The sequence below is a fragment of the Verticillium nonalfalfae genome (genome assembly GCF_003724135.2).
Source record: "Verticillium nonalfalfae strain VnAa140/NRRL 66861 chromosome Unknown scaffold_129, whole genome shotgun sequence".
NCBI lineage: Eukaryota > Fungi > Ascomycota > Sordariomycetes > Glomerellales > Plectosphaerellaceae > Verticillium > Verticillium nonalfalfae.
This window is the reverse complement of record NW_021167354.1, coordinates 1-25,676: the sequence shown is the minus strand read 5'-3', so window position 1 is coordinate 25,676 and position 25,676 is coordinate 1. Positions and strand designations below refer to the sequence as shown.

Below are 25,676 nucleotides of genomic sequence, written 5' to 3'. Positions count from 1 at the left end.
TTATCAAACGAAAGCCAAACTTGCGGCGAGGCCCATGTCGATATACACCATGAAGTCATACGCTACATCGCCATGATTATCCTGCTCGTAGGGTCTCTCCTCGGCGCGCTGATACCTTTGCTCCTCGCACGTCGACCACGAACGATTGTCCTCACATGGATTTTTTTCGTCTTCAGCTTTACGGGTACCGGGGTCATCATCGCCACGGCATGGCTACATCTTCTCTCTCCCGCCATTCAAGCGTTAAGAAACGAATGTCTGGCCCCCCGTCTTGGTGAATATGACTGGCCTATGTTCATCGGTCTCATGACGGTCGTATTTCTGGTCTTCATCGAAACGATCGCATCGAGCTTCGACTCAGGCTCTCTTCCTTGCAGTTCGGGGCGGAATGTCCTCTCGAAAAGCATATCCAGTAGCGACACGGAAAGCGTCAGTGAACAGCAAGACATCATAGTCAGCCATACCAACAGAAGATCAGGGTTGAGCGACGTTCGCCTCTCGCAGATATTCCAAATGGATCCAAACCACAGGAGATTTCATCCGACAAGCGACCTTGACACGTCGCGTAGCCAAGGCAGTAGTCACGACAAAAACTTCAATATGCGAGGACAGCTCACAGCCCTACTTGTCCTCGAGTTCGAATTCACGTTCCATAGCGTTTTCATCAGCCTCATCCTCTCGACCACGAACAATCTCATTACACTGACGGTTATCTTCGCTTGCCATCAATTCTTCCAAGGCCTCGATTTAGGTTCTCGACTCGCGGTCGCGCAATGGCCACCGCATGGACGTTGGTGGCCGTATGTACTCGCCGTCATTTTCGGCATATCGTCGCCGCTAGCGGTGGCTGTCGGGCTCATGGCCAAGCCAGAGAGCCCCGAGATCCAACTCATCATGACGGGCGTCTTCGGAGCCATCAGTGGGGGGATCCTGTTGTACACAGGGATGGTGGAGCTGTTGGGGCGAGAGTTTCTGTTGCACTCGGGCATGAGTCGGGAGCCGTTGAGCGTGAAGTTGTTTGCGTTCGGGTGTGTGGGATTGGGAGTCGCCGCCATGGCCGTCTTGGCCATCTGGGCTTGAGGGGGTGTGTGGGACGTCGGCCGCCAAATGTAGGGCCCACGCGCTACATACTTGCAGGCCGAAGTTTCGCAGAGGACCCACGTCAAGACCCACCAGTTCACCCCCCCAGCTGTGCCACAGGCAACTTTTCAGGTACAAGCTGTCTCCGCGTGAGGCCTGGCAGCCAGCTGTCAACACAAAATCACGGCTGCACCCCTCGTCGAGGTCGAGGTACTTGCCCCCACCGCGATACTTACCACACCCGACGGTAGCCTTCCCCGCAATGGACACCAGCACAAGGCTGCAGACGGACAACACTAATCCCTGATGACAAAGCCCCACTACAGACGCGCGTGAGGCACTTCACGATTTCGCGACTTGGCACTTGTCGCGTCTGAGTATTTTTACCTTGATAATCTGTCTTTAGCCTCAACTCCACCTACCTCTGGGGTTGAAATGCTATATTCTGGCCAACAGCGTCACCAGCGGACTTGACTCACCATGATCACCGTTCCACTCTAAACATCTCAGGACACCAGCTGATCTCGATGCTGTCGGGCGGCTCGAAAATCTGACAACTCACGCTGCAAATGTACTCATCATTCTTGGCCATTGCGGCCGCCAGCCTGATATTCTTGAACTCTCTGGGAGCGGCTCGAAAAAATCTCATCCTTGACACGGACCTATTCAGTGACTGCGAGTAGGTGGATTCGTTCTTGGGCGTCAACAAGACGAACGGCTGACATGCATAGTGACGCTGCTGCATTACTCCTGGCAGCGGCCTCGCCAGACATAAGACTATTGGCTGTCAATGTCAATTCGCCTTCATCGTACTCTACCATTGCCGCTTCTGCAATTTTAGCGCACTATGGTCAAGCAAACATCCCCATAGGGGCCCGACGACCTCAGACAAACGACACGTTTTTCGACTCCTGGGGGTTTGAATTCGGCGAGTTTACTAGCAAGATTGCTTATCATTGGTCTGGTGGCTCTCTTCCTTGGGGCCAGGCTCACCGCGCTTGGGACCCTGTTGACCTTTACCGTAAGACACTTGCGGCTTCAGAGGATGGCAGCGTGACCGTTGTGTCTCTCGGATTTTTCGCCAACCTCGCTGCTCTGCTTGACTCGCCTGCCGACGGGTACTCTGAACTCACAGGGCCGGAGTTGCTTTCCGCCAAGGTGTCGGAATTGGTCATCATGGGAGGGGTATATCCGAGCGGGCGCGAATTCAACTTCTGGGGCGACGATCCATTGGCTACGGCGCATGTCGTCAACGACTTTACGGGCCGCATGGTCTTTTCTGGCTTTGAGCTCGGCCAAAACGTCACGTCAGGATTGCGTCTCATGGCTGACGGCCCTGTAGGCGATCCGGTGAGAGCCGCCTACATTTACTATACTTACGGTCAACCACGTCAGTCATGGGATCCTATTTCTGTACTCTATGCCATTCGAGGCTTGGGTGACATGTTTGAGTACGGCAACGACTATGGCTATAACCATGTTCATGCCAACGGTTCGAATACGTGGATTCCTGATGATCGCATACGAAATCAACATTGGCTGAAACTCAAGGCGAACAACGAGACGGTCGGTGACGAGCTGGACCGACTCTACCTGGAGGCTGCATGGGTCGCGGCCAGTCCGATTGCAAAGGCTGACCTTCTATGGGTGCCACACCTGCCTCGTCATCCGAAAGCCGAGTTGTGAGGGTTTCATCAGGCACCTGAGCAGCGATTTTTTCCTGGTTGTTGCGGTGTAAGCCGTCAGCTGCTTTTGCCGGCTGTCTCTGGTCGCGTAACGATGATCCAGCACAAAACGGGGACCGGGCGACCGACGTTTTGCCACACGCATTCAAGCAATATCTACAGCCGGTGGAACCGCTCTCGGTACAGGGAGGTTGACACGACCCGAGAGGTGCCCGAGTTGGCAGCCTAAGCGACGGCACTTCTAGAAGCGGCTGCTCTGGTAGATTCATCATTTGAGATACCATTCGCCAAGGCGCGCGAATCAACTAAATCTTCGTCTACCGGTGTGTTCATTCGTTCGGCTTGCTTCGACGCGGAGTCGCCTGTTTGCGGCATTTCATACCACTTCCCACGACGCCTGGCTACGGCGGCAATGGCCTTACAGTCAATGGTTCACGTTGAGATGCTCATGCGCAAGCCCGTGAATCAGAGACGATAGTGAGCTGTAGGGTAAGGGAATGCAGCTCAGGTAACCCTAGAGCGTAGGCTGTAGATCAAAAGATCCTCTCGGCTTGGTGCCCAGCAGTGATGGACTCGCGACCTGTGGCATCCGCACAACTACAGAGACGGTGCGCTCACTACTACGCAAGGTATTTACAAAGGCCATTGCCGCTTCACCCGCCGGCTAGGCAGCGCTTTTTGAACCCCGTCAATCGCCTATGTGGCTACCAACAAAGTCAAACCCCTTGCTCTCTGTCTTGGTGTCTGTTTAGATTGACGGTACGGGAAGCTGCCCTGCACCGAACAGTCACAGACAACCCTCCCTATACACGAAGAGAGGGCATATTGCCTTGGGTATAGGCGCTGCAGCAGTGGCCTGGTCGGTGGCGCCGCTGAGTATGTATACCCAGCCTTGTCACCCTTGTACAGGACACACCCGTACGAGGTTATGGAAGCTATGCGACACCTAGTTTCGGCCATGCTTGGCTCACACTCATGCCTAACAGTGGTGCCAATCGTCATGTCTGATCCTTGCAGGCTGTGGTACACAACGCCCGTCTAGAGAGCAATTGTTTAGTCACACGCCCGCCTCGGATCCACGATAAACATAGCGACGCTTTTCTTCTGACAGGCTCGCCCTTTTCGCGCGTGGCCAGTCATGTTCCCCACTGAGGTCAGTTTGTAGGGTCGCTTCTCCCATTCGATAGTAACTCGCTTGCCAGTACGTCGATGTGGCCCTGTAGCAATTGCTGATCTTTCATAATATGCTTGGCTGGTGATGAGCAGGTCAGTGGGCAAACAAGTCATAACTTCGAGAGTCCTTGCTGGGAAGTCGACCGAGTTTTTACCTGCGTGCCTACCTTAGTACTTATCATTATGGTGGGCGGGTAGCCTGGCCATCGGGTACAGTGGGTGCATGGACACACTCAGCTGAAGATTCTGGCGAGTCGATGTGACCTGCAACATCAGTGATTCGAGGGAATCTATACAACACTTCGGCGTTTAATGAACGCCATGAGCTGAGTCACGGGCCATAGTCCTCTATCTGCCGTTCTTACCACCCCAGCGTTATGGACTGCAGCCTGTCCACGAAGATGCGAGTCAAAGTGCTGCAGCAATTCTGCCAATCGACATCCGGGAGTGGTGGCTAGCCACGAGGGGTTGAACCCCGCTCGTGATCTTCTCCGTCATCGACATACCGCTGCCCTCAGCTTGTGCATGAGCAGAGCAATGCGTACACCGAGACCATGACTCCCTCTCAGCGATTTCAATCCTATAGTATTTACCCCAATCATCCGAGCAGTGTGCCACACCACAATGCCGGGAGACTGTTAGTCGGGGCCCAGACCCGCACCCAGGACTTGTGAGGTCGCCCGACAGAGGAGACAGAGTTTCGGTGAGCGTCAGACGGATCCCTGGGCAATGCAAGGCAGCCAGTTGCCTCGTTTTCAACGAATTATACTTGTCACATCAAGCCACACTTCCTTGCCTGTCCTCTTCAAGATGTGGCATGGTGTGGCCCAGTTCTACACCATGTTCGCCCCAGACGCCTTCTTGGCCCGACAGTCTTTCAAATGGCAGATACCAATGGCGGAGGAAAGGAGGTTCGCTGCCCCCTTTCCGCAGCCCCCTTCCTAGCTCACTGGCGCCATCTTGAGTTTTTATCCACGGTCCTCCCATGCCGGTTGAATCTCACTCGTGGGTTCAAATCGGCGGTGAGCTAGAGAGCATATGCGAAACAGCGCCCCTGAAAGCCACTGTAAGGAACTCAAAGTGGTGTCATTCGAGCCTTATGGCAAGATCCGATTTCAGTCGAAGGTGGACTTCGCATCTCGAATCAGGTATGTCATTTTATCCCGTGCATGCCACGGGACAGACTTGGGCGTGGACGTGGCATTTCTAGGCCGCGACCCGTATTAACAGAAGACATATTCAGAAGGCGGTATCTCCTCACCGTGCCCTTTCACAGTGATTATCTTGCTATTCTCTTCTTCTTCTTCAAAAGCAAGCAAAAGTGAAGATACACTTCAAATAAACTTTCATTCTTGAAGACTCTAGATAGCTACCTTCTCACGAAAGTGAAGCTATCTCTCCTCACATTTGTTCCACCTTACCAACACTCAGTCTCTCAAAAGTGTATCTCTGTTGTCGGTGTTGTATTCAATACCGACTGACAGCCAATCCTGCCCTGCAACCCGTTCGGCCAGCCTAGAATTGACTTGAGCCTCACAGTCGACGCTCATTCGCGCGCACACCAGCGTCAGAAAGCAACCTCCGACCTTCGGGGCCCTAGCGATGGCTGACCCACGGAGTAATCAAGCCTTCGGCTCATCTCCCCAGCATTCGGCTCGACCCCGTTTCGAAAGCGTACAGCCACTACAGGGTGTTCAAACTACCCCAGCCGTTGCTCGCCCATACGGCGTGGCTAGAATGCAAAAGGTGCAAGGACCGCCGCACCAGGTTGCTCTCCCTCCCCCGTATGACAAGATCCCCCCGGCTTTCCAAACTAATGTCGTAATCTCCGATATTCGCGATGACAGCCAGAAAGAGGCTGAGTATCGCGAAAATCTCGCCGACTATCTGGTCTTCCGCTTCGAAAAACTCAATGATCCAGGAGACGTCGATGAGGGAGGTAACCGTAGAAAGCCCAACTGGGAAAAGGCAACTAGGACAAGAGTTGAAATGTCAAAGGAGGCCGCCGCGGGCGAAGTCTTCCGATTGAAGCGTAAACACCGCCAGCTCTGGGAGAAGAAGCACGCCCTAGAGCCGGCCCAACGACTGCACCTCGACCAGACCCTGCAGCTGCTCCAGGAAGGTGAGCACGACCAGCGATTTTACTATGAGCTGGTTCAGATCAAGGAAAAATCAATCGACAAGTGCACCGCCGAGAGCCGCCTTCATTCAAAGCATTATAGGGATTATAGAGATGGACGCAAGAGTGCCACCACGAGACCAAAGGCCACGGCTTCTCAGGACAGTCGAGGAAGAGGCCCGGGAGAACAACGCAAGCGGGAGCAGCTATCCATTACTGCCTTTTATAAGCGACTTCTTCGACCCGAACTGAATGCCATCGACATGATGATACAGCAGAACCCGCCAACACAGCGTACACATGCCAGCGAGGCAACGATGTTCCTGCCGCAGGGTCTCTACGCCCGGCAGCAGGCCCACGCTCAAGCGCAACGTGGCCCGCCTGGAACACGTATACACCCGCAGGCGTTGGCTCAACCTCAGCACCAGCGCATAGAGACAAAGGCACAACGGCAGGCACCGCCACTGGGGCCAGGGCAAGGCCAAGCGCGAGATCAGGGCCAACAATCAAATGCTTCGCCTAGGCCGCCCGTGGCACAGCATGGTGGCGTACAGCAGCAAAGTCCGCACAACGGCCCTTCTACTGAAGTTTCACCTCAGACTCAGAGCCAATTTGTGCAGGCTGGGCAACGCCATCAACAGGGTGTGGCGCAGAAAAAGCCCAATAACAGCGTCAACATGCGCGATTCCAGTGGCCACCGAGCGTCCGGAACGGATCATCGATGCCGTCCAGCAGCAAATCATTCAAGGTCTCCTTCCACATCATCCTCGTTCTCGAGTAGCTCCAGTGAGGGATCTCGGTATACCCCCATATCATCATCTCTCTCCGGCGTGTCGCGACACACAGGTCGTGGGCGCCAAAGAAGTCGCAGCCGAGGGCGTCGGAGCCGCACCCGAAGCCAAAGTCCAGACCGTAAGCGGCATTCTCATCAACATCGTGAAACTCCGGAGGATTACGGCATCGGGGCGTCTCGGAGCCATCATCGGCAAGAACGACAATACCTGTCAGACACAGTGGCGCAGGGTGTAGCTTCTATCTCTCATGCGACACAGCCGCCGAGCCACCATGGGCCATCGCAAGCGGCAATACGGTTGGCGACAGACGAAGCTTATCGTGCAGGCATGGCCAGAGGTCGGGCCTCCACACAAGCACTAGAAGGACGTGCCGTGGACGGCGTTGGCTATGCGCATCGGGTGTTCGGTGCATCTGGAAGACGACCAGATGTCATTCGATCAGGCGTACGTGTAGTCGAGCCTAGAGATATTACGCGACGTCGAACGATGGAAGAAGAGCTCGATCGATTAAATCAATTGCGGATCGAAAATGACATGAGGCTCGACGGCAGCTTTGAGTTAAGAAATGGGCCTCACTTCGACGAGAGAGTGCAATACGACAGGAGGCAACACTTTGATGGGGAGGCGGCGTTCGTGAGAGATGTGGAATGTGGTGAGCTGAGGCGGCAATTGACGCCAGAACAGCAACTCTGGGCCCAGCAAGAGGCGGGTTATGATATTATGGCCCCGGTAGTGGAGAGGGAGAGGATGCGACAGGGCCGTGTGCCTCCGGGGTACATAGTGTACAGGTCAAGACCCTCTAGCAACGCATGTTTTGAGAATCCATTCAGGCCGATGAAGAGCGTCGGGGCGAATATCTCGAGGTCCCTGGACACACAGGGGCCATTCCCCTATGGCAACGCAGCCTATGACGGTTGAATTTTGATAGTTGGTTGCCGGAGCAGTCATTAATACAGGAAGTTACGATGCCCATGGTAGTCCAGCGGCACAACACGGTGGCGTATGAGCTGCGATGATCTTCTGTACATTGGCCAGCGCCTCAACGCCCATCGCACGCCCACCTGCAACGCAAGCGTCAGGGCTGACCTTCTGGGCAAGAGCTTGACAGCATTGGCGGGCGGGCGCTAGCGGAGCGCAATCCTTGTCGCCCCTTCTTGCGGGACTGTACACCCCGCGGACTGGCAGGAGCTGGCCATCTCATCTCGTAAGGCAGCCTACGAACAAACAAACCCTGCTGAACGCCACTTTCGTCGCATCCAAAGACGGAACAGTATGTCCTAGACGCTCTTAGTATATATCACCAACTCGACGCTTCTGCCGTGAAGACGGACACCTGGCGCATCGATGAACCACTAGCGATCCGTTTGCCGATCCCTCACTGCACGCCCATACCTCGGAGGGCCAATAGAAAACACGCTACAGAGGTGACCGCCGATGGCGCCATCACTACTGGTGTCGACGTTCCACCAGAGACCACACCTTCATGGAACCTCGCAACATGTATAGGAAGCATCTGCACCTTGTTGTGTACATTTGGGGGGGAGGGGGTTCGTAGTATTAATGGCCGTCGGCGGCCCGCTGGCAACATAGGTCGCCATGTGCTGTTTAAAACCATTCGAAGACGAAAAGAGGTACACACTGCTCTCTCTCACCCTTCCCACCCGTCCATGCGCCACTCCGAACCTTGCGTTTGCCAGTCTTCAAGAAACCTACGCCGCTTTCAATTGCGAGGGTCGCTGAATCATGAGCGCGTACGCCAACCCTGAGTCGAAGGGCACCTCGCCCACGCAAGGAGATCGTTTCGGACATCATGGTGAGAGCCTGGCTGACACAGCAGCCGACGACTCGGCCATTTATCCCAAGGGCACCTTAGATCCAGTATACGAAGCCAAGGCGCGCGTTCTCAACCGAGCTGTATGTTACCCCACGCCATTTTCCCGTGCTTTGATTCACGAACATAGTGACTGACTGTAATCAGATTCTAGATATCGGGATGGGATGGTATCAATGGCAGCTTTTTATTGTTGTTGGTTTCGGTTGGGCTGCCGACAATCTCTGGCCCATTGTGACATCACTCATCTTCACACCCATCACCAACGAATTCGGACCCTCCCGGCCGCCTCTCCTTACCCTCGCCCAGAACATTGGCCTGCTTGCCGGCGCCATGTTCTGGGGGTTTGGGTGCGATATCTTCGGCCGGCGTCATGCCTTCAACTGCACCCTGGGCCTGACAGCCTTCTGGGGCCTTGTTGCTGGTGGTGCCAATAATTTTGCCGCCATCGGCAGTTTTGCAGCGCTTTGGTCGTTCGGTGTAGGTGGAAACTTACCCGTCGACTCAGCCATCTTCCTTGAATTCCTGCCTGGCACTCACCAATATCTCTTGACCATTCTCTCTATCGACTGGGCTATTGCACAAGTTGTTGCGAACCTCGTCGCCTGGCCGTTGTTGGGAAATCTGACGTGCGAACAAGAGACTGTTTGTCGTAAGAGTGACAACATGGGCTGGCGATGGTTTACCATCACCATGGGTGGGATCACAGCTGTCATGTTCCTGGTTCGTTTTGCCGCCTTCAAGATTTTTGAGTCGCCAAAGTACCTCATGGGCAAAGGACGCGATGAGGATGCCGTCCGTATCGTTCACGAAGTCGCGCGTCGCAACAGCAAGACAACGTCTCTAACACTAGCCGATCTGAAGGCTTGTGAACCTGAGGGCTATGTTGCTCAGACAAATGTTTCTGCCGCGGCCAAGAGATATGCTTCAAAGCTCAACTTTAGCCACATTCGTGTTCTCTTCTCGACACGCAAGCTAGGGCTCAGTACTGGCCTCATTATGGCCATCTGGGCGCTCATTGGCCTTGGCTACCCGCTGTACAACGCCTTTCTTCCCTTCATCCAGGCCACGCGGGGCGCCGATTTTGGTGACGGCAGTACCTACATCACCTACCGCAACAGCTTGATCATATCATCTCTCGGCGTTCCTGGCGCATTGCTCGGAGGCTGGCTCGTGGAGCGAAAGGTTATTGGTCGCAAGGGCACTCTGTCCTTGTTCACCGTGTTGACAGGTGTCTTTCTGTACTGCTCAACGACGGCGGTAACGAGCAATGCACTCCTGGGCTGGAATTGCGCTTTCAACTTCTGCAGTAACGTCATGTATGCTGTGCTCTACGGATTCACACCAGAGCTTTTCCCCACACCCCAACGCGGCACGGGTAATGCTTTGACGGCAACCTGCAATCGTATTTTCGGCATCATGGCAGTAAGTGGGTGTTGTCGTACGTGTGGGTCATCACTGACACCGAATAGCCCATCATCGCCATGTTTGCTAACCTTGAGACGTCGGCTCCCGTCTACACAAGTGGTGCTCTTTTCATTGCTGCCGGTCTTCTTGTACTGCTGATGCCGTTTGAGTCACGGGGAAGGGCAGCATTGTAGAGAGTGCCTTTGTTATCAGAGGCTTCCGCCATGGCGTCATTGCTTCTTGTCTCGTAGCCCCGACTTGGGTAGGGCCCATTCAGATTGGCTGAGAAGACTGGGAAAGTGCCCACACAGTAAGCAGGTGCTGAAGAACCAAAAACCGCAGCTTTTGCAAGTGATCTGCGTCACGCCGCTCTGCTCCGTTTACGCTTCGTTTTCACGAACAGTCACTTCGCCTTTACCCCGCCAAGATATGATGGCGAATACATTCCCCTGACGATTTTCGCGCTCAGAAGTGACCTGCCTAGCTGGGCTCAGAAACCATGGAGATAGGGAAAGCACGATTGAGATGATGCGTCTGGGCAAGATAAGGCCCTCGGATGGCCCTTAACATGACGTTGTTGGTGTCGGTGGTGTCATCGGAGCCCGTGCTCTCTTGGCAACCCGGCTAGTGGCTTTCTTCATCAAAACCAGTTTTCCGACTGCAGTGCATTCATGGGAGACGAGAAACAAGGAGAAGAGCGAGCTCAGGATACCAGATACCTAGGACCATTTTCGACGGCTAGCTACTGGCACTCATGAGTGCCGACCTAGGTACCTAAGTAGGTAGGTAAAGACCCCAAGGTACGCTGCGGTCACAGCGCCCCACTATCCCCCGCTTTCCCCTCAGCTGCTGCTGCTGAGCTGCCTTATTCAGTTTCGTTGCCAATGCTGGGCTACGCTTTCAATCGTAAAGTGACTGTTGATCCCACCCTCCCAGTGTCCAACTCTCGCACAGATCGCTGCCCTTGACGACCAAGCTGCCCACTTAGTGTATTAGAGAGATGACATCGCATAATGTGTCTTGATTTTCGGCCCTCAAGAGAGAGGCCAAGGCGGCTCCCGAGGTCGTCGCCGACAATACAACACCGATTAGTTATATAAGCCATGGTGCCCGGTTCAGCTGATTTGCCGAGTCGACGGCGAGCCTCCGTGATAGACAAGTAACGTTTCAGTGGATTTGAGCCTTCTGTTCAGAAGCCGAATCTCGCCATGCGGACTTCCACCCTTGCTGGCCTGTTCGGGCTCCTCTCCTTCGCCGATGCTGCCAGGTACGGTTACAACCATGTTGCTGTTCGCCAGGACTCCGATATTGTAGCTGCAAACTTCAAGGATATCGATATTTCTCTCCACTCGCCCGCCTTTCTCAACCCCGGGAGTCGTCTCGAAGGGTTCTCAAGGGGTACTGAGGGCCCAACTTCCCACGAGGCCATGGGTAAGAAGCTCTTGTCAGATCACGCTATTGTGAAGACGAATTGACAGTACCTCAGAGGTCTTTATGGAAGAAATCGCAGGCCGTAACAGCTACATGACTCACAACACAGCCAACTTCACCTCCGAAGAGCTGCGCTCATTCCCCTACGTTCACCTCGCCGGCACAGGCAACTCTACCTGCCGCCGTCGTAGTGCTGCTGAGAAGGTTCGCATTTGGGTTCAGGGCGCAGCCCATGGGAATGAACCAGCTGGAGATGAGGCTCTTCTTGCTCTCCTTGGCAAATTCGATAACGACCCCGAATGGGCCGCAGGCATACTCGAGAAGGTTGATATCGTCATCCTCCCGCGATACAACCCCGACGGAGTCTATTATTTCCAACGCGCTCTCGCAACAAATTTCGATCCTAACCGTGACCATATCAAACAAAACCGTCAGCAGACGCGCAATATTAAAGCCTTGCTGGCTGAATACAACCCACACGTCATCATTGATATGCACGAGTATGGAGCTACCACTCAGTACGGCCGGTACTATCACGGATCTGACGGCCTTTTCTCCGCCGCTAAAAACCTCAACATCAACAAGAACATTCGCTCTTTGTCCGAGGAAGTCTTCGCCAAGAACATCGGCAATGATATGGAGGACGCTGGTCTACGGTGGGAGCCCTATGTCACTGGGCCTTCAAGCCGTGATCTCGACTTTGAGATTAGCTTTACCGAGGCTGGTACTGATGCCAAGATTGGGCGCAACGCCATGGGCCTTACCCAGTCTGTGACGTTCCTCATCGAGATGCGTGGCATATTCCTCGCCGACCAGGAATTCCAACGTCGTACAGCTGCCGGCCTCACTATGGCAGGCAGCATTATTCAGACGGCAGCTGACAATGCCAACAAAGTCTATGAGACGGTCGAGGGTGGTCGTGCTGCCTTCATCTCTGGCACGGACGATATCATTCTCACCGACAGCACCACCACCAGGAATCGCGAATTCACCATGGTCGACCACACCACTGGCGAGATTGTTCAGGTGCCCATCGAGTTCGTCTCCAACACTCCGGCGCGTGCCAATCTCACTCGCTCTCGTCCCGAAGCCTACCTCATACCGGTTGCATGGGCGGATCTTGCTGCTCGCCTCGTTGATGCAGGCCTAGAAGTGGAGACACTTACCGAGTCGTGGACCGGAGCTGTCGAGGCATTGCAGATCGAATCTTCGCAATTCGAATCCGGTTACTATGAGGGCGCCGTCCGTGCCACCGTCACGACTAGCACAAGTGAGAGAGAGCTGACGCTGCCAGCCGGCAGCTTCCGTATCAGCACTCGGCAGAAGAACGCTGCTCTTGCTTTTGTTGCGTTGGAGCCAGAGAACATCGACTCCTACGTCAGCTTCAATGTTGTGCCGGTTGAGAGGGGGGACGAGTACCCTATATTTAGGGTTGTGTCATGAGTGTTGGCTTGTACAGAGTACATGTCTTAAATCTAGACATGAAAATTTGATGGCAATAGTAGTCACACACCCTCGTATATTCTGTTGTCAGTCCCTGTGAACTCGCTCAAAAGACCAACCTAACGCGAAGGGATAAAATGACGGTTGGAAAGAATCGAGCAGCCAACCCATCCAGCCGACTAGACGTTGTATGGCGAGATATCATCATCGAAACTTGCGTCAAACCTGTGAACTCGCAAAGTAGAGTAGGCTATCGCGACCGGTTCTGTTGTACGCGGATGCATTTCACTTGGGTAGGAAGGGGGGTAAGGGGCTGTATACAGGAAGTATGCAATCTGTGACTTAGAAACGGCATGATCTGGGCGAAAAGGTTTCTTTTCGATGAGACGGGCCAGCTGCTGCGCCATTTGGCTTTTTCTCTCCTGTCTCGTCAGTATAAATAACACGCCCCAGTCACAAGGACCACCACCTCTCATAGAGAGCTAGCGACCACTCCAGTAACCGCTTCTTCAGAGAACCAGAGCTGCAAGGCGAACTGGAGTTTGACCTCTTTGCTGGTACTCTCCTTGCGCCATCTGATCGGTTCTGTGGCCATGGTTCTAGTCGGCCTGATGGGTATTCGGCTATAGCGTTAAGAAGACAGATTCTATGGGTCAAAGTCTCGAATTTTACAAGACCCATTTGAGGAGAGTAATATGCATACATAGGTGTGTGATCATTGATCTTGAGGCCATGATTTGGGTCGGCGCCCTCTTCAACGTAGCGGAGAGGGAACTCGAAGATGGACAAGGCAGAGAACCTGTCGTACCCAGGTATGTGTGGAGGGCAGTTGGGGTGGGCTGCTTAGTAAACCAAGTTGCTGAGGTAGGATAGGTACTAAGCGGGTAACAAATAAAACGGCATACTTAAAGTCTCTCAATATATACTGGCTGGTTAGGATGCTGCTGAGATATCCTGTATTCCCAACACATCAGATTCTTAGGCCTATGATATGGCTGTATTGCTGGTTGGGTAAGGTAGGTCGGGGAGGGGCTTTTGCGTGGGACGTTGTGTTTGTCACACCTGGGGTACTTAGGTACTACAGGAGGCCCTAGAGTACAACATTGGCCTTTATCCACTCGACGCGAGAGCGGGATGTACCCACACCCAAAGACGCGACGACACGCGACTTCACTCCTCTTCGACATCTCGATCCAGACCGACGGTTCCAGGTCCAGCGTGGTTCCTGAGTTTGTAGCACATGATTCTACCACTCCTGCTGCCAGAATTTATCCTCCTCCTTTGAGCCTTCCCTCCTCCAACCATATTCCTTACCTAGGCACTGAAAACCCACTTGAATCGACCCCCCTGGGACTGAACTGTGTATGACGGCTGGCACCCCCAGCCTGCTGCGCGGTCGATTCTTGCTGGCGCTGCTCGAAAACCAACATCGCCTGAATCCTGACCTCCCAACTCATTCTCACACCTGGCGTCGCCTTCAATCAAGCTGCGCTGCAGATACAATGCTGGGAAGAGCTCACAATGCTTTCGAGGCCAAGCCGCCACAGCCTCGGATTCCCCCTTTAGCGAAACAACTTTTCCCATCGAGCAGCCCGATTCAACATGCCAATATCCAAAACTCTTTCAAAAGGACGAGTCAGCCAGGTCACAGATCCGATACAGCAGTGTCTTCAACTCCCAATCAACAAGGCGCTTCAGTAACGAGCTTGACAGCATCTCGCCCCAGAGCGCCTTCGAAAGTTCCGATGGCCTCCTTATACAACCAACCCGATTCTTTCCAAGACAGTCCAGATGACCTTGTCGAGATCGGCAGCCGAGCCAAAACAGCTGTTGCGACAGAGGTTCTCTTCTTTGAAGATGATTTTAGCGACGACACAGACCTCGACCTCGATTACCAAGAGCCTACAAAGCTACTCCCACCCCCACCGACGAATAACCAAAAGCCCTCAAACGAAATCGATGAGACTACCGTACCTTTCTCTTCACGCTCAGAAAATATTGTTCCATGGTCTTCTTCGCCGCCCTCTCATATGCTGCCGTCCCATCCACTTTTGACCCAAACTGTGTCTAGTACAAGAACTAGCAAACGCTCGTCACTCGGAGACACGGAGTTGCCGCCTCCAAAGAAGCGGAGTTTGCCCAGGACCTGGACATCGCAACCTCGCGATGATAGCAAGCCTGGGTTGCATGGCGAATCCACCCCAGCGCGAAAGACAAAAGACCACATGCCCTGGAATACGACTGCCAGTGCCGTCAAGGCTCAAAAGAAACATCACAAGGATACTCTCAAGAGGTCTGGGACGAATGAAGGATATACTACGGAGGAAATGCGTGCTGTTACGGCAATGGACTCCGAGCGTGTCAGAGGTATTAGTCTCAGCAAAGAACAGGAACGCGTGCAAGACCTTGTTGTAAACAAGGGTGAAAGCGTCTTCTTCACCGGGCCAGCTGGTACTGGAAAATCGGTTTTGATGCGATCAATTGTTGCGGAGCTCAGAAAGAAGTTCGCCAAGGACCCGGAACGATTGGCAGTCACCGCTTCAACTGGCCTCGCAGCTTGCAATATTGGCGGCCAGACACTACACAGCTTTTCTGGCATAGGGCTTGGCAAGGAGGAAGTTCCTGTCCTCGTCAAGAAGATCAGGAGGAATGCCAAGGCAAAGAATCGCTGGCTTAGGACAAAGGTATTGATCTTGGACGAGGTCTCAATGGTAGATGGAGATCTTTTCGACAAGCTGTCAGCCATTGGTAGGCAGCTTCGCAACAATGGTCGACCCTGGGGTGGCATTCAACTAGTCATTACGGGCGACTTTTTTCAGCTACCGCCTGTGCCGGATACGGGTGGTGGGAAGAGGGAATCCAAGTTCGCCTTCGATGCCGCCACCTGGAACACCTCGATCGATCATACAATTGGCCTCACACAGGTCTTCCGCCAAAAAGACCCAGGTAGGCTATGTGCTACACCCCGAGAAGTAACCCAGACTAACGCGGATGGGCAAAAGTTTTTGCAGGCATGCTTAACGAAATGCGCCTAGGCGTCATCACGGACGAAACGGTACGAGCCTTCAAGGCCCTCTCGAGACCTATTATGTCAGACGATGACCTCGACTTGGAAACAACAGAGCTCTTCCCGACAAGACAGGAAGTCGAAGGATCCAACCAGACTCGACTACGAAATCTCCCTGGCAAGGCTAAGCGGTACGACGCGCACGAGACTGGCGACCCACAACTTCGGGAGAAACTTTTGGCGAATGTCATGGCACCCAAAAGCATTGAGCTGAAGGTGGGAGCTCAAGTGATGCTGGTCAAGAATATGGATGAGACGCTTGTCAACGGTTCACTTGGAAGGGTCCGAGGTTTCATGACCGAGTCCATGTTCGAACTAAAGAATGACACTGCCTTCGGAACAGACGACGAGGGCGCCCCTGATGCGAGGGTGCAGAACAGGATCAAGGCCTTCACCCGCGAACTCGAGGAAAGCAGGACGGGTGCCACGGAATATCCTGTTGTAGAGTTCTCCGCTTCGGACGGTACGCACAGAACCATACTCTGCATCGGTGAAGAGTACAAAGTTGAGAACGCCGCTGGTGAAGTCCAAGCCTGCCGTCGACAGATCCCACTTATACTGGCCTGGGCGCTTTCTATACACAAGGCACAAGGGCAGACACTAGAACGGGTTAAGGTCGACCTTGGCAAGGTATTCGAGAAGGGCCAGGCATACGTCGCTCTCAGTCGAGCCACTAGACAACAGGGTCTACAGGTGCTGCGGTTTGAGAAGCACAAGGTGATGGCTCATCCTCGGGTCGTCAATTTTTACAACAACTTGTACAGCATCGATGAGGCGATGGCAAAGAAGCCTGCCGTTACCGTGGCCAGTATCTTCTCTGCTCCTAAGGTCAAGGAGGTTGCAAGCCGATCAACTTTTCAGACCAATACCAGGCCTGTCCAGAAGCCCATTCCAAGGGCGGTGGGAAGTGCAAGGGCACCCATCACTCTTGGTGATGATGATGATGACGAGGATGCCATGGCTGAGGCTTATGGTCATTAACACGCTTTCCTTTTCTTTTGTCACTTGGTTTGCATGATAGTTGGCGTTACTTTGTGTTCCTGCCGGCTGTTGCATTGGGTATGTGACTAGGTGGGCACAGTACAAAACTCAGTTCAAATACTTAGTAGTTGCCAGCATTCTGCTCTGATGATGGTAACATCGGAGACGGATGGAAGGATCGGGGACAATGGAACTCTTGCCGCGTAAGCATTCTTGCAAGTTTAGGTATAACGGATGCGCCTGATGATGACCAATGTTGTTTATCATCAAACATCTGTAATTCACAGTCGCGGGATATCATAGAAAGATGTGAACCAATATCTCAATGCATTGAGCGCCCCTGGTGTAAATGCTATGAATGTACCATAAAAGATGATCGCTTTGGCTAGTATGCCCTGTCCAGTAGTTGCATTTCTTTCTATCCCGCTCCGGTTCCCCACGCTCTGATCATCGTCAAAGCACCATGCAGTACAGCATGAAGCTCAAGCCGTATACTTATGGGGCTTCTGATATTTTAATAATCTGGTTCTTCGCCTTGGCCAGTAGCGCCCTGGTACCGCATCTCTAGCACCCATTTATCGTCGAAGTCAATACCTCTTCGAAGCTTTGTTCCAGCCTTCTTCCAAATAGCTGCGCCGAGGCCAATGTCAACAATGAAGAGCTTCCAGTCATCATTGTCCGCCGCGGGAGCAGAGAGGCTCTCAGGACTGCCTTCTTCGCTGGGACGCAAACGCGGGGCCATGGCTTCGAGAAGTCCGCGCTTCGGCGCCCCCATGGCGACGACGTACCGGGGCTTGACGTATAGCCGCCCTCCATCAATGATGCTCACTTTGCCAGTCGAAGGATCGATGCCCGTCGGAACGTCAACGGCGAGAGTGAACGCTTCATTACGGTTTGCCCACTCTATGAGCTCGTAGACAGTGGCTTGGTCGCCGGTCCGCAGCTCCTCAAATGAGATTGCTAACCCGAGCAGCGCGTCTATGATTAGGGTAACCGTTGCTGAAGATGAGTGCGACGTTTTACGCAACTGCTCAAAGAGCTCAATCTTGTTATGAATGCGGCCACCAAGGTTCTTGAAGATTCGAACTTGTTGGCGCATGTCTTCGAGCAGATCACGCTCTCGCTCAATGCCCACAACACAAACAAGAACATTGACCCCCTTGTTGCTAAGGTGGCGAGCGGCAGCGACCGCACGAATGCCTGACTTGTTGTTTCCAGCAAGGACCACGATGATTGATGATGTATGACTTATCGCCGAGGCGCTTATGCCGCCGGCTCCCAGCCTGATCTGAATTGCAGGGTCGCATAACGCTGCCACGGCCACTTCAGCAATGCCGCGGCCAGCATTCTCGGTCATCATATCCTCTGTGAGGCCGATTTCGTTCGCAGCGATATTCTCGAGGTTGAGCATTTGCAAAGCTGAAACTGGTTCAGCTCTGCGCTGCGACGGCACCAGGTAGAAACCAGGCTGGGAAGCAGGGTTGGCGCGACTCGCAGGCGGGATCCCTGAAGCGCTCGCTTTCCGAGACTGAGACCTTTTACCCGCATTAGGTCTGTTACTATCCGTCCGCCGCATGCTTTGACTGCTTCTAACATCCCTTCCGCTCAACCTCTCGGGTCCCAGAGCTGCATCATCTGTCTCGCTATCCCAAAAATCGTTGGCCATTCTGGGGGTTGCGGCGGTGATATCGAGTACATTCTCGGTGTGGTGGTAGTTCTTTCCTCCGGCGGTTCCAGGCTTAGCTTTGCGGTTGTGCGAGACGAGTCGATCGCTCTCTTCGACGAGATCGTCTTTCTGCATCTGATTGAAGATAGTCTGCTTATCAAATTTGGCCAGCTCGCCCTCAAAGTCGAATTCACCCATCTCTTCCGTGACATCTTCAGAGGCCCACCCATTATCCAGGACACCATTTCCAGTCTTGCCGTTACGCTTCAGCGCTTTAAATGGTTGGAAAGATGATGTACTTTTTAGCATGGGCGTTTGCCGCCAACCCTTACCGCGTCCGCCCTGCGGCGAGGAGGCTTCAAGTGATGCATCTTCGGCTGCACCGTTCTTTAGAGCCTTGGTTAGTCTGGCCCTGCGATTCCTCTTCTTGGGTGCCTGCAGCGGAGCATCTGCGGTTCCTGCAGCAGTAGAATCTTTCAGGTCTTCGCGATGAGACTCGTCATCAACTCTCAAGTCTTCGAGCTCAGTAGCCAAGTTAGCTTTTGTGGACTCCCGTCGTTGTACATGGCCAATGCTGGGGATGGACACTACACCAGGCTGCCTTGGTGACCTTTCCGAATTTCCCATGGGAGGCGACTGTCGACGGGACTGTGGGCGGGATTGAGAACGAGATTGAGGTCGTGATTCCACAGGGGTTTGGCTGCCAGATCCCGGCCTGCGCCCAAGGCTGACAATGGCAGGGTCCGCGAACGAAGGTAGAGCGGTTTGGCTGAGAACTGGTGCAGATAGGGAGCTCGCACCTGGAGCCGTGAAAGTCTCGGGAGTGACCTCATCTTTATACTCTGCCAGGTCGACGATATTGTTCGGTTCGAGAGTTAACCGCGGTATCCATTTACTCGAACCAAGGTGAAAAACTGCAGTGATTAGCGGGATAGTGATTTGGGGATAGCCTGAGCAGGGCGCAAAACATACCATTGCTAAGCACAAGACTCTGTCCAGGTGTGACCTCGCTGACAGTGCCCTTAACCCGAACGCCGGGAGGGTCCTTCACAGTTACAAGCATCTGCAGGCCGATGAAGTCCATTGTAACTGCTAGGCGACAACAGGAATGATGGCAGACCAGCAAGTGAGATCTTCAAGCTACTGCTTTGGGATTCAAGACGTCGTTTTTGGAACGCTAGGCGGGCGATCAGGTCTTCAGGCTGATGTAGGTGTGGATGGAGGGATCGTAAATTTGGCGGGTGGGAATAAGGTGCCGCGATCGAGGTGGTAACCTAGTGCGTACTGTGCAAGTTGGAGAAGCTGGCCAACGCATAGGCAAGGTGGTCGATGGCTGTAGACACTGAGGAGGACAGGCCGGCGGATTATAGGATTGGTCCGGGGCAAGAAGCGCTGAGGATGCAATGGAAGTGTTTAATCTTTCTGCACTGGTAGTCCCCCGCCACTACAGAAAGATGGCACTTTCCTTTTCCTTATCGATAAGAGGCCCAGCGCAGCTGAGCCGCGGTGTTGCACTCAGAACCTACCTTACATGAGGTTTCGTTGTGGAGGTCCAAGTCGAGCTCGGTTTGGTATAGCAAGAAGACCGTTGATGGTTATGTTGTAGCATATCACAAAAAACACAAGATATGATTTGCAGGAAGGGCACACGGCATGGCAATGCTACTCGGCGCCCGAGGGTTGTGTACACGCTACGTACTCGGAATCGTGTTTTTATCACTGTGGCCCAGGAGCTTGCGAGCGAAGCCTTCGTGAACCTGGTCATGCCTTGAACTCATTGTTGCTCTTCTGGCTTGAACTGGGGGCTAGCCATGGCGTGTCTCTCCCCTGGATGGACAGAGCAGGTGGTTTACGAGGCGATTAATTCGACACACGTTAGAGCCTGAATGAGCCTGAATGTATCTCGTACGGTAGTTGATGAAATCAATGTTTAGATCGTTCTAGCAAAACAATCTCGATCTCTGAACCGAGCGGCAAACAGCTGGAGCATACTAGTAGATACCTACTTCGATAGATAGGCACCTAGGCAGGTGCTAGCTGCGTATCGTCATGCGTGGCCAGCCGGGTGCCTGGATGTTTGGGCAAGGGTGGAATACGTTCGAAGCTTCTGCGACCGCCATTCCATTGGAGCTTGCGGCATCTCTGGAGTCTTACATAATCCGGGTCCCAGCTGCATCAACCTTGTTCCGCGCCTTCGTATGATCTCATTGGCCCACAATCTAGCGCCTCCCAGCAGTCGCCGTCACCTCGGAGCCTAGTCACCACCTGAAGTGTGGACAGCTCTCTCTGCAACCTATCCTGCACCCCTTCATCAACCCTCTTTCCTTCCGCAACCAACCCAACAACCCTTCTGCAAACACCGTTACCGAAAGATCGGAAGAAGAACCACAGCTCCTTCCCTCTCTTCTCTGCAACATATCACAGGATCGAGATATCCGCACCAATCTGCCAAGAACCTCACCAAACACTGTTCACGAAGATCTCGACCAAAAGCCACCCCCCGGACACGAGCAAACCTATACCATGGCCGACCAGCCGGAGCACAAGAAGAAGGTTAACCTTCAGTAAGTCTCTTTCCCCAAGGCACAACCATGTGTAACCACTGGCCATGCTGTCTTGAATGAATGAATATGTTGCTAATGAGTACCAGGGATGTATCTGGAGCAGAAGTTAAGAACGTTCGTTGTCCGAAAGGTCTTCAAGCATGAAAATACAAGCTGATGTCTATGTAGGAAGATGACACCGCGACTGCTATCCTCAAGAAGAAGAAGAAGGTGAACCAGTTGATGTAAGCCTGCGCTGCGGTCATTGTTAGGGTAGTGCCGGGCTGACGAGATGCAGGGTCACGGATGCCGTCAACGATGACAACTCCATCATCGCCCTTTCTGAAAATACCATGGAGGCACTGCAGCTCTTCCGCGGTGATACTGTTTTGGTTCGCGGCAAGAAACGCAAGGACACAGTCTTGATTGTGCTAGCAGACGACGAACTGGATGACGGTAGCGCTCGTATCAACCGCGTCGTTCGCCACAACCTTCGCGTCAAGCACGGTGACATGATCACTATTCACCCTTGCCCTGACATTAAATACGTTAGTATTCGAAGACGAGTCGACACTGAGCATTATCTGACTCCATTTTTAGGCCAAGCGTATCGCAGTCCTTCCCATCGCCGACACAGTTGAGGGAATCACCGGCTCGCTGTTCGACGTTTTCCTCGCCCCCTACTTCCGCGAGGCGTACCGGCCCGTTCGCCAGGGAGATCTTTTCATTGTCCGTGGTGGAATGAGACAAGTCGAATTCAAGGTCGTCGAAGTCGATCCTCCCGAGTACGGCATTGTAGCTCAAGACACCGTCATTCACTGCGAAGGCGATCCAATCGAGCGCGATGAGGAGGAGAACAATCTGAACGAGGTTGGATATGACGACATCGGTGGCTGCAGGAAGCAGATGGCTCAAATCCGTGAAATGGTCGAGCTGCCCCTCCGCCATCCCCAGCTTTTCAAGTCCATCGGCATCAAGCCGCCCCGTGGTGTGCTTCTTTACGGTCCTCCCGGTACAGGCAAGACACTCATGGCGCGAGCCGTCGCCAACGAGACAGGTGCTTTCTTTTTCCTGATCAACGGCCCTGAGATCATGTCCAAAATGGCTGGAGAATCGGAGTCAAACTTGCGCAAGGCTTTTGAGGAGGCTGAGAAAAATTCGCCCGCCATCATCTTTATCGACGAGATCGACTCCATCGCTCCCAAGCGTGAGAAGACGAACGGAGAAGTTGAGCGCCGTGTCGTCTCTCAGCTGTTGACTCTAATGGACGGCATGAAGGCTCGCTCGAACGTTGTAGTCATGGCCGCCACCAACCGCCCCAACTCTATCGACCCTGCCCTTCGGCGATTTGGCCGCTTCGACCGCGAGGTTGATATCGGCATTCCCGACCCTACTGGTCGCCTTGAGATCCTTCAGATCCACACCAAGAACATGAAACTTGGTGATGACGTTGATCTGGAGCAGATAGCCTCCGAAACTCACGGCTATGTCGGTTCTGACGTGGCTGCCCTTTGTTCCGAGGCCGCCATGCAGCAGATTCGTGAGAAAATGGATCTCATTGACCTCGACGAGGATACAATTGATGCTGAAGTTCTCGACTCTCTGGGCGTCACTATGGAAAACTTCCGCTTCGCACTCGGGGTCTCTAACCCCTCTGCTCTGCGCGAGGTCGCTGTTGTGGAGGTACCCAATGTTCGTTGGGAGGATATCGGCGGTCTTGAAAGCGTCAAACAAGATCTCAAGGAGAGCGTCCAGTACCCTGTGGATCACCCCGAGATGTTCCTCAAGTTTGGTCTTTCCCCATCACGAGGTGTTCTTTTCTACGGTCCCCCTGGTACTGGTAAGACGATGTTGGCTAAGGCTGTTGCCAACGAGTGCGCTGCCAACTTCATTTCCGTCAAGGGTCCGGAACTTCTGAGCATGTGGTTCGGCGAATCTGAAAGCAATATCCGCGACATATTCGACAAGGCTCGCGCTGCTGCCCCTTGCGTTGTTTTCCTTGACGAGCTTGACTCCATCGCCAAGGCCCGTGGAGGCTCTGTTGGGGATGCGGGTGGTGCTTCTGATCGTGTTGTCAACCAACTTCTTACAGGTAAGTGATCTGACTGCTCAAAATTTTGAACACTGATTAATCAAATACAGAAATGGATGGCATGACTTCAAAGAAGAACGTTTTTGTCATCGGTGCCACGAACAGGCCTGAGCAGCTCGACCCGGCTCTTTGCCGTCCTGGGCGTCTTGATTCGCTTATCTACGTGCCTCTGCCCGATGAAGAGGGTAGGCTTGGGATTCTCTCAGCTCAGCTCCGCAAGACGCCCGTCGCCGCAGATGTTAATCTCAACTACATCGCATCAAAGACGCACGGCTTCTCTGGTGCTGATCTTGGTTTCATTACTCAGCGCGCTGTCAAGATCGCCATCAAGGAGTCTATCGCTTTCGACATAGAGCGTGTGAAAGCGCGAGAGGCTGCTGGCGAGGAGGCGATGGATGAGGATGCGGAAGACCCGGTTCCCGAGCTTACTAAGCGTCACTTTGCTGAGGCCATGCAGCTTGCGCGGAAGTCTGTGACTGACGTCGAAATACGTCGCTACGAGGCATTCAACCAGCAAATGAAGAACGCTGGGCCTGGGGCGTTCTTCCAGTTCCCTGAGGGGGATCCTGGTGCGAACGCTGGTGGCGCTGGAAACAGCTTTGGCGATGCCGGTAACGACGACGATCTTTATGATTAAAGATGGCATTCCGCATCGCGGGAACAAACCAGATTGTATTCTAGTTTTCTTTTGCAGTCTTAAACATGGATGGGTGTAGCCGCACGATTGCCGCTGGCGACCAGGGGCACGGTGACGTCACTCTCTGGGCCGGATACGAAGGACAAGTCAATTGATTGATAGACAGGTAGATCTACTGCAGTTCATCGATCCGGCGATACTGAGGCATTCGTCGGCATCCTTGCAGAACTGATGATAGCCTGGACTAGCCGGCCAGGCCCAGAACTTTACTATGGGCGACCTCGAGGCTCCAAGCCGACTAATTCCGGCCCTTCAACCACGACTGGTTGCTTTAAAATGCAGTACAGCGAAAGGATGACAAGCACAGGGGGCTAGAACTTGCCCAGGGGCTTGAAACAAACATGTTTCCGATGCTGCTTTTCCATTTCCGGGCATAGTTCTCCCTTAGCTTGCAAAAAAAAAAAAGCGCGGGTTTGAATGTACGCGTGGTACGATTTCTGGTACGTTTGATATTGTGATTCTGACTTCGAGTTGCTGCATTACAACTCATGTAGGCCTATGATGTTATCTCCTATAACGAAGTCGTCCAGTTGAATCCACGAGACTCGAGGCGGCTATTGGTAATGGCGTAGGTATGTATGGATGATGGATTCGGGAGCGGTAGTGGAAAGCAGACAGGATGCGAAAAGAACCGGGGATGTTTAGAGCTTCATCTCCCGTTGCTCTCCTCAATTTCACAGACAGCCTCCAGGCTCTCGCGCACGATTTTTAGCATGTCGTCTGTCACGGCGGCAGGGATGGATAGATTGAGTGTAGTGTCAGTGGCAGCTGTACCGTTGGTCTTGCTGCCGTTCGTCTTCTGATTTGCTTCGAGAGGCCGTGCGAGCGTGTCGTGACGAACGTCGTCAAGTACACGTCGCAGAAGGGCCGGAAAGGTTGTGACGTCGCCAGAGCGCAGGAGTGTCGTAGCGTGCGACTGGATTTGTGTGGGCCAATTTGTCTGGTTAGCATTCAATGAATGCAGGAGCGCATCCTGTATCCTTTGAGGTTGTCAGCAGACGTAGGAGATATGACAGGAGGAATGTCACACTTTTCGACGTGACCTTCTTTCAGGAGAAGCGTATTGATCTGAGATCTAAGGTCTGGGTCAAGAGTTGCAGCAGAGTGGACTGCCGCCGAGGGCGACACCTTAATCGGTGTCGAGTGCGAATTCGACATATTGATGCGAGCGAAATGTTGGAATGACGCGAGGTTCAGTCAGAGTGCGATATAGTGAGGAGGGATCTGGATATTCAACTATGCGGTAGTATACTTATGAAGATAACTCACTGGAAGAACTATGACTAAGGTCGATATAAAGAAGTATATATAAGACTCTAATGAATTTAATTAGGGAGATTAATGAAAATACTTATTAGATAATATATATAATACGTAAGTAGGCTATATAAGTAAGTAGGCTACTTACTAAAACCTTTTTAATTAATTTAAGTAATAATATAATTATTTTATTAATAAATATAAAAATACTTTCTAAAGAAAGTTAACTTATCCTTATACTTAAAGTAATAAAATAAAATATATCTCTTTCTATTAAATATATTATTTTAATTTAAAATAATATAATATATATTATACTTAAGTAGGCTATATAGTTAAGTAGACTATTTATTTTAACTTTTTTAACCTTTTTAATTAATAATATAATTATTCTATTAATAAATATA

At 52.8% G+C, this 25,676-nt stretch overlaps 8 protein-coding genes across 8 annotated transcripts; 6 read left to right on the top strand and 2 right to left on the bottom strand.

Moving 5' to 3' along the window:
- Positions 1 to 513: 513 nt before the first annotated feature.
- On the top strand, positions 514 to 1,080 carry D7B24_001403 (uncharacterized protein; the record flags this gene model as incomplete). The annotated part of the gene is made up of 1 exon (XM_028635640.1): positions 514 to 1,080. The coding sequence occupies one exon, from the start codon at positions 514 to 516 to the stop codon at positions 1,078 to 1,080; it is 567 nt and encodes a 188-aa protein (XP_028491872.1).
- Positions 1,081 to 1,649: 569 nt separating this feature from the next.
- On the top strand, positions 1,650 to 2,766 carry D7B24_001402 (uncharacterized protein; the record flags this gene model as incomplete). The annotated part of the gene is made up of 2 exons (XM_028635639.1): positions 1,650 to 1,759; positions 1,812 to 2,766. 2 exons carry the CDS (start codon positions 1,650 to 1,652, stop codon positions 2,764 to 2,766), a joined length of 1,065 nt encoding a protein of 354 aa, XP_028491871.1.
- Positions 2,767 to 5,675: 2,909 nt separating this feature from the next.
- Positions 5,676 to 7,769, top strand: D7B24_001401 (uncharacterized protein; the record flags this gene model as incomplete). Its single annotated transcript, XM_028635638.1, has 1 exon — positions 5,676 to 7,769. One exon carries the CDS (start codon positions 5,676 to 5,678, stop codon positions 7,767 to 7,769), a length of 2,094 nt encoding a protein of 697 aa, XP_028491870.1.
- An 825-nt stretch (positions 7,770 to 8,594) lies between these two features.
- On the top strand, positions 8,595 to 10,283 carry D7B24_001400 (uncharacterized protein; the record flags this gene model as incomplete). Its single annotated transcript, XM_028635637.1, has 3 exons — positions 8,595 to 8,765; positions 8,830 to 10,107; positions 10,155 to 10,283. 3 exons carry the CDS (start codon positions 8,595 to 8,597, stop codon positions 10,281 to 10,283), a joined length of 1,578 nt encoding a protein of 525 aa, XP_028491869.1.
- Positions 10,284 to 11,297: 1,014 nt separating this feature from the next.
- Positions 11,298 to 12,963, top strand: D7B24_001399 (uncharacterized protein; the record flags this gene model as incomplete). Its single annotated transcript, XM_028635636.1, has 2 exons — positions 11,298 to 11,520; positions 11,576 to 12,963. The coding sequence occupies 2 exons, from the start codon at positions 11,298 to 11,300 to the stop codon at positions 12,961 to 12,963; spliced, it is 1,611 nt and encodes a 536-aa protein (XP_028491868.1).
- A 4,562-nt stretch (positions 12,964 to 17,525) lies between these two features.
- EDC3 (enhancer of mRNA decapping) lies at positions 17,526 to 19,761 on the bottom strand (the record flags this gene model as incomplete). The annotated part of the gene is made up of 4 exons (XM_028635635.1): positions 17,526 to 18,949; positions 19,010 to 19,199; positions 19,410 to 19,591; positions 19,650 to 19,761. The coding sequence occupies 4 exons, from the start codon at positions 19,759 to 19,761 to the stop codon at positions 17,526 to 17,528; spliced, it is 1,908 nt and encodes a 635-aa protein (XP_028491867.1).
- A 1,439-nt stretch (positions 19,762 to 21,200) lies between these two features.
- On the top strand, positions 21,201 to 23,949 carry CDC48 (AAA ATPase cdc48; the record flags this gene model as incomplete). Its single annotated transcript, XM_028635634.1, has 6 exons — positions 21,201 to 21,241; positions 21,328 to 21,355; positions 21,410 to 21,465; positions 21,519 to 21,768; positions 21,821 to 23,312; positions 23,363 to 23,949. The coding sequence occupies 6 exons, from the start codon at positions 21,201 to 21,203 to the stop codon at positions 23,947 to 23,949; spliced, it is 2,454 nt and encodes an 817-aa protein (XP_028491866.1).
- A 709-nt stretch (positions 23,950 to 24,658) lies between these two features.
- On the bottom strand, positions 24,659 to 25,167 carry D7B24_001396 (uncharacterized protein; the record flags this gene model as incomplete). Its single annotated transcript, XM_028635633.1, has 2 exons — positions 24,659 to 24,989; positions 25,040 to 25,167. The coding sequence occupies 2 exons, from the start codon at positions 25,165 to 25,167 to the stop codon at positions 24,659 to 24,661; spliced, it is 459 nt and encodes a 152-aa protein (XP_028491865.1).
- Between the last annotated feature and the right edge of the window lie 509 nt (positions 25,168 to 25,676).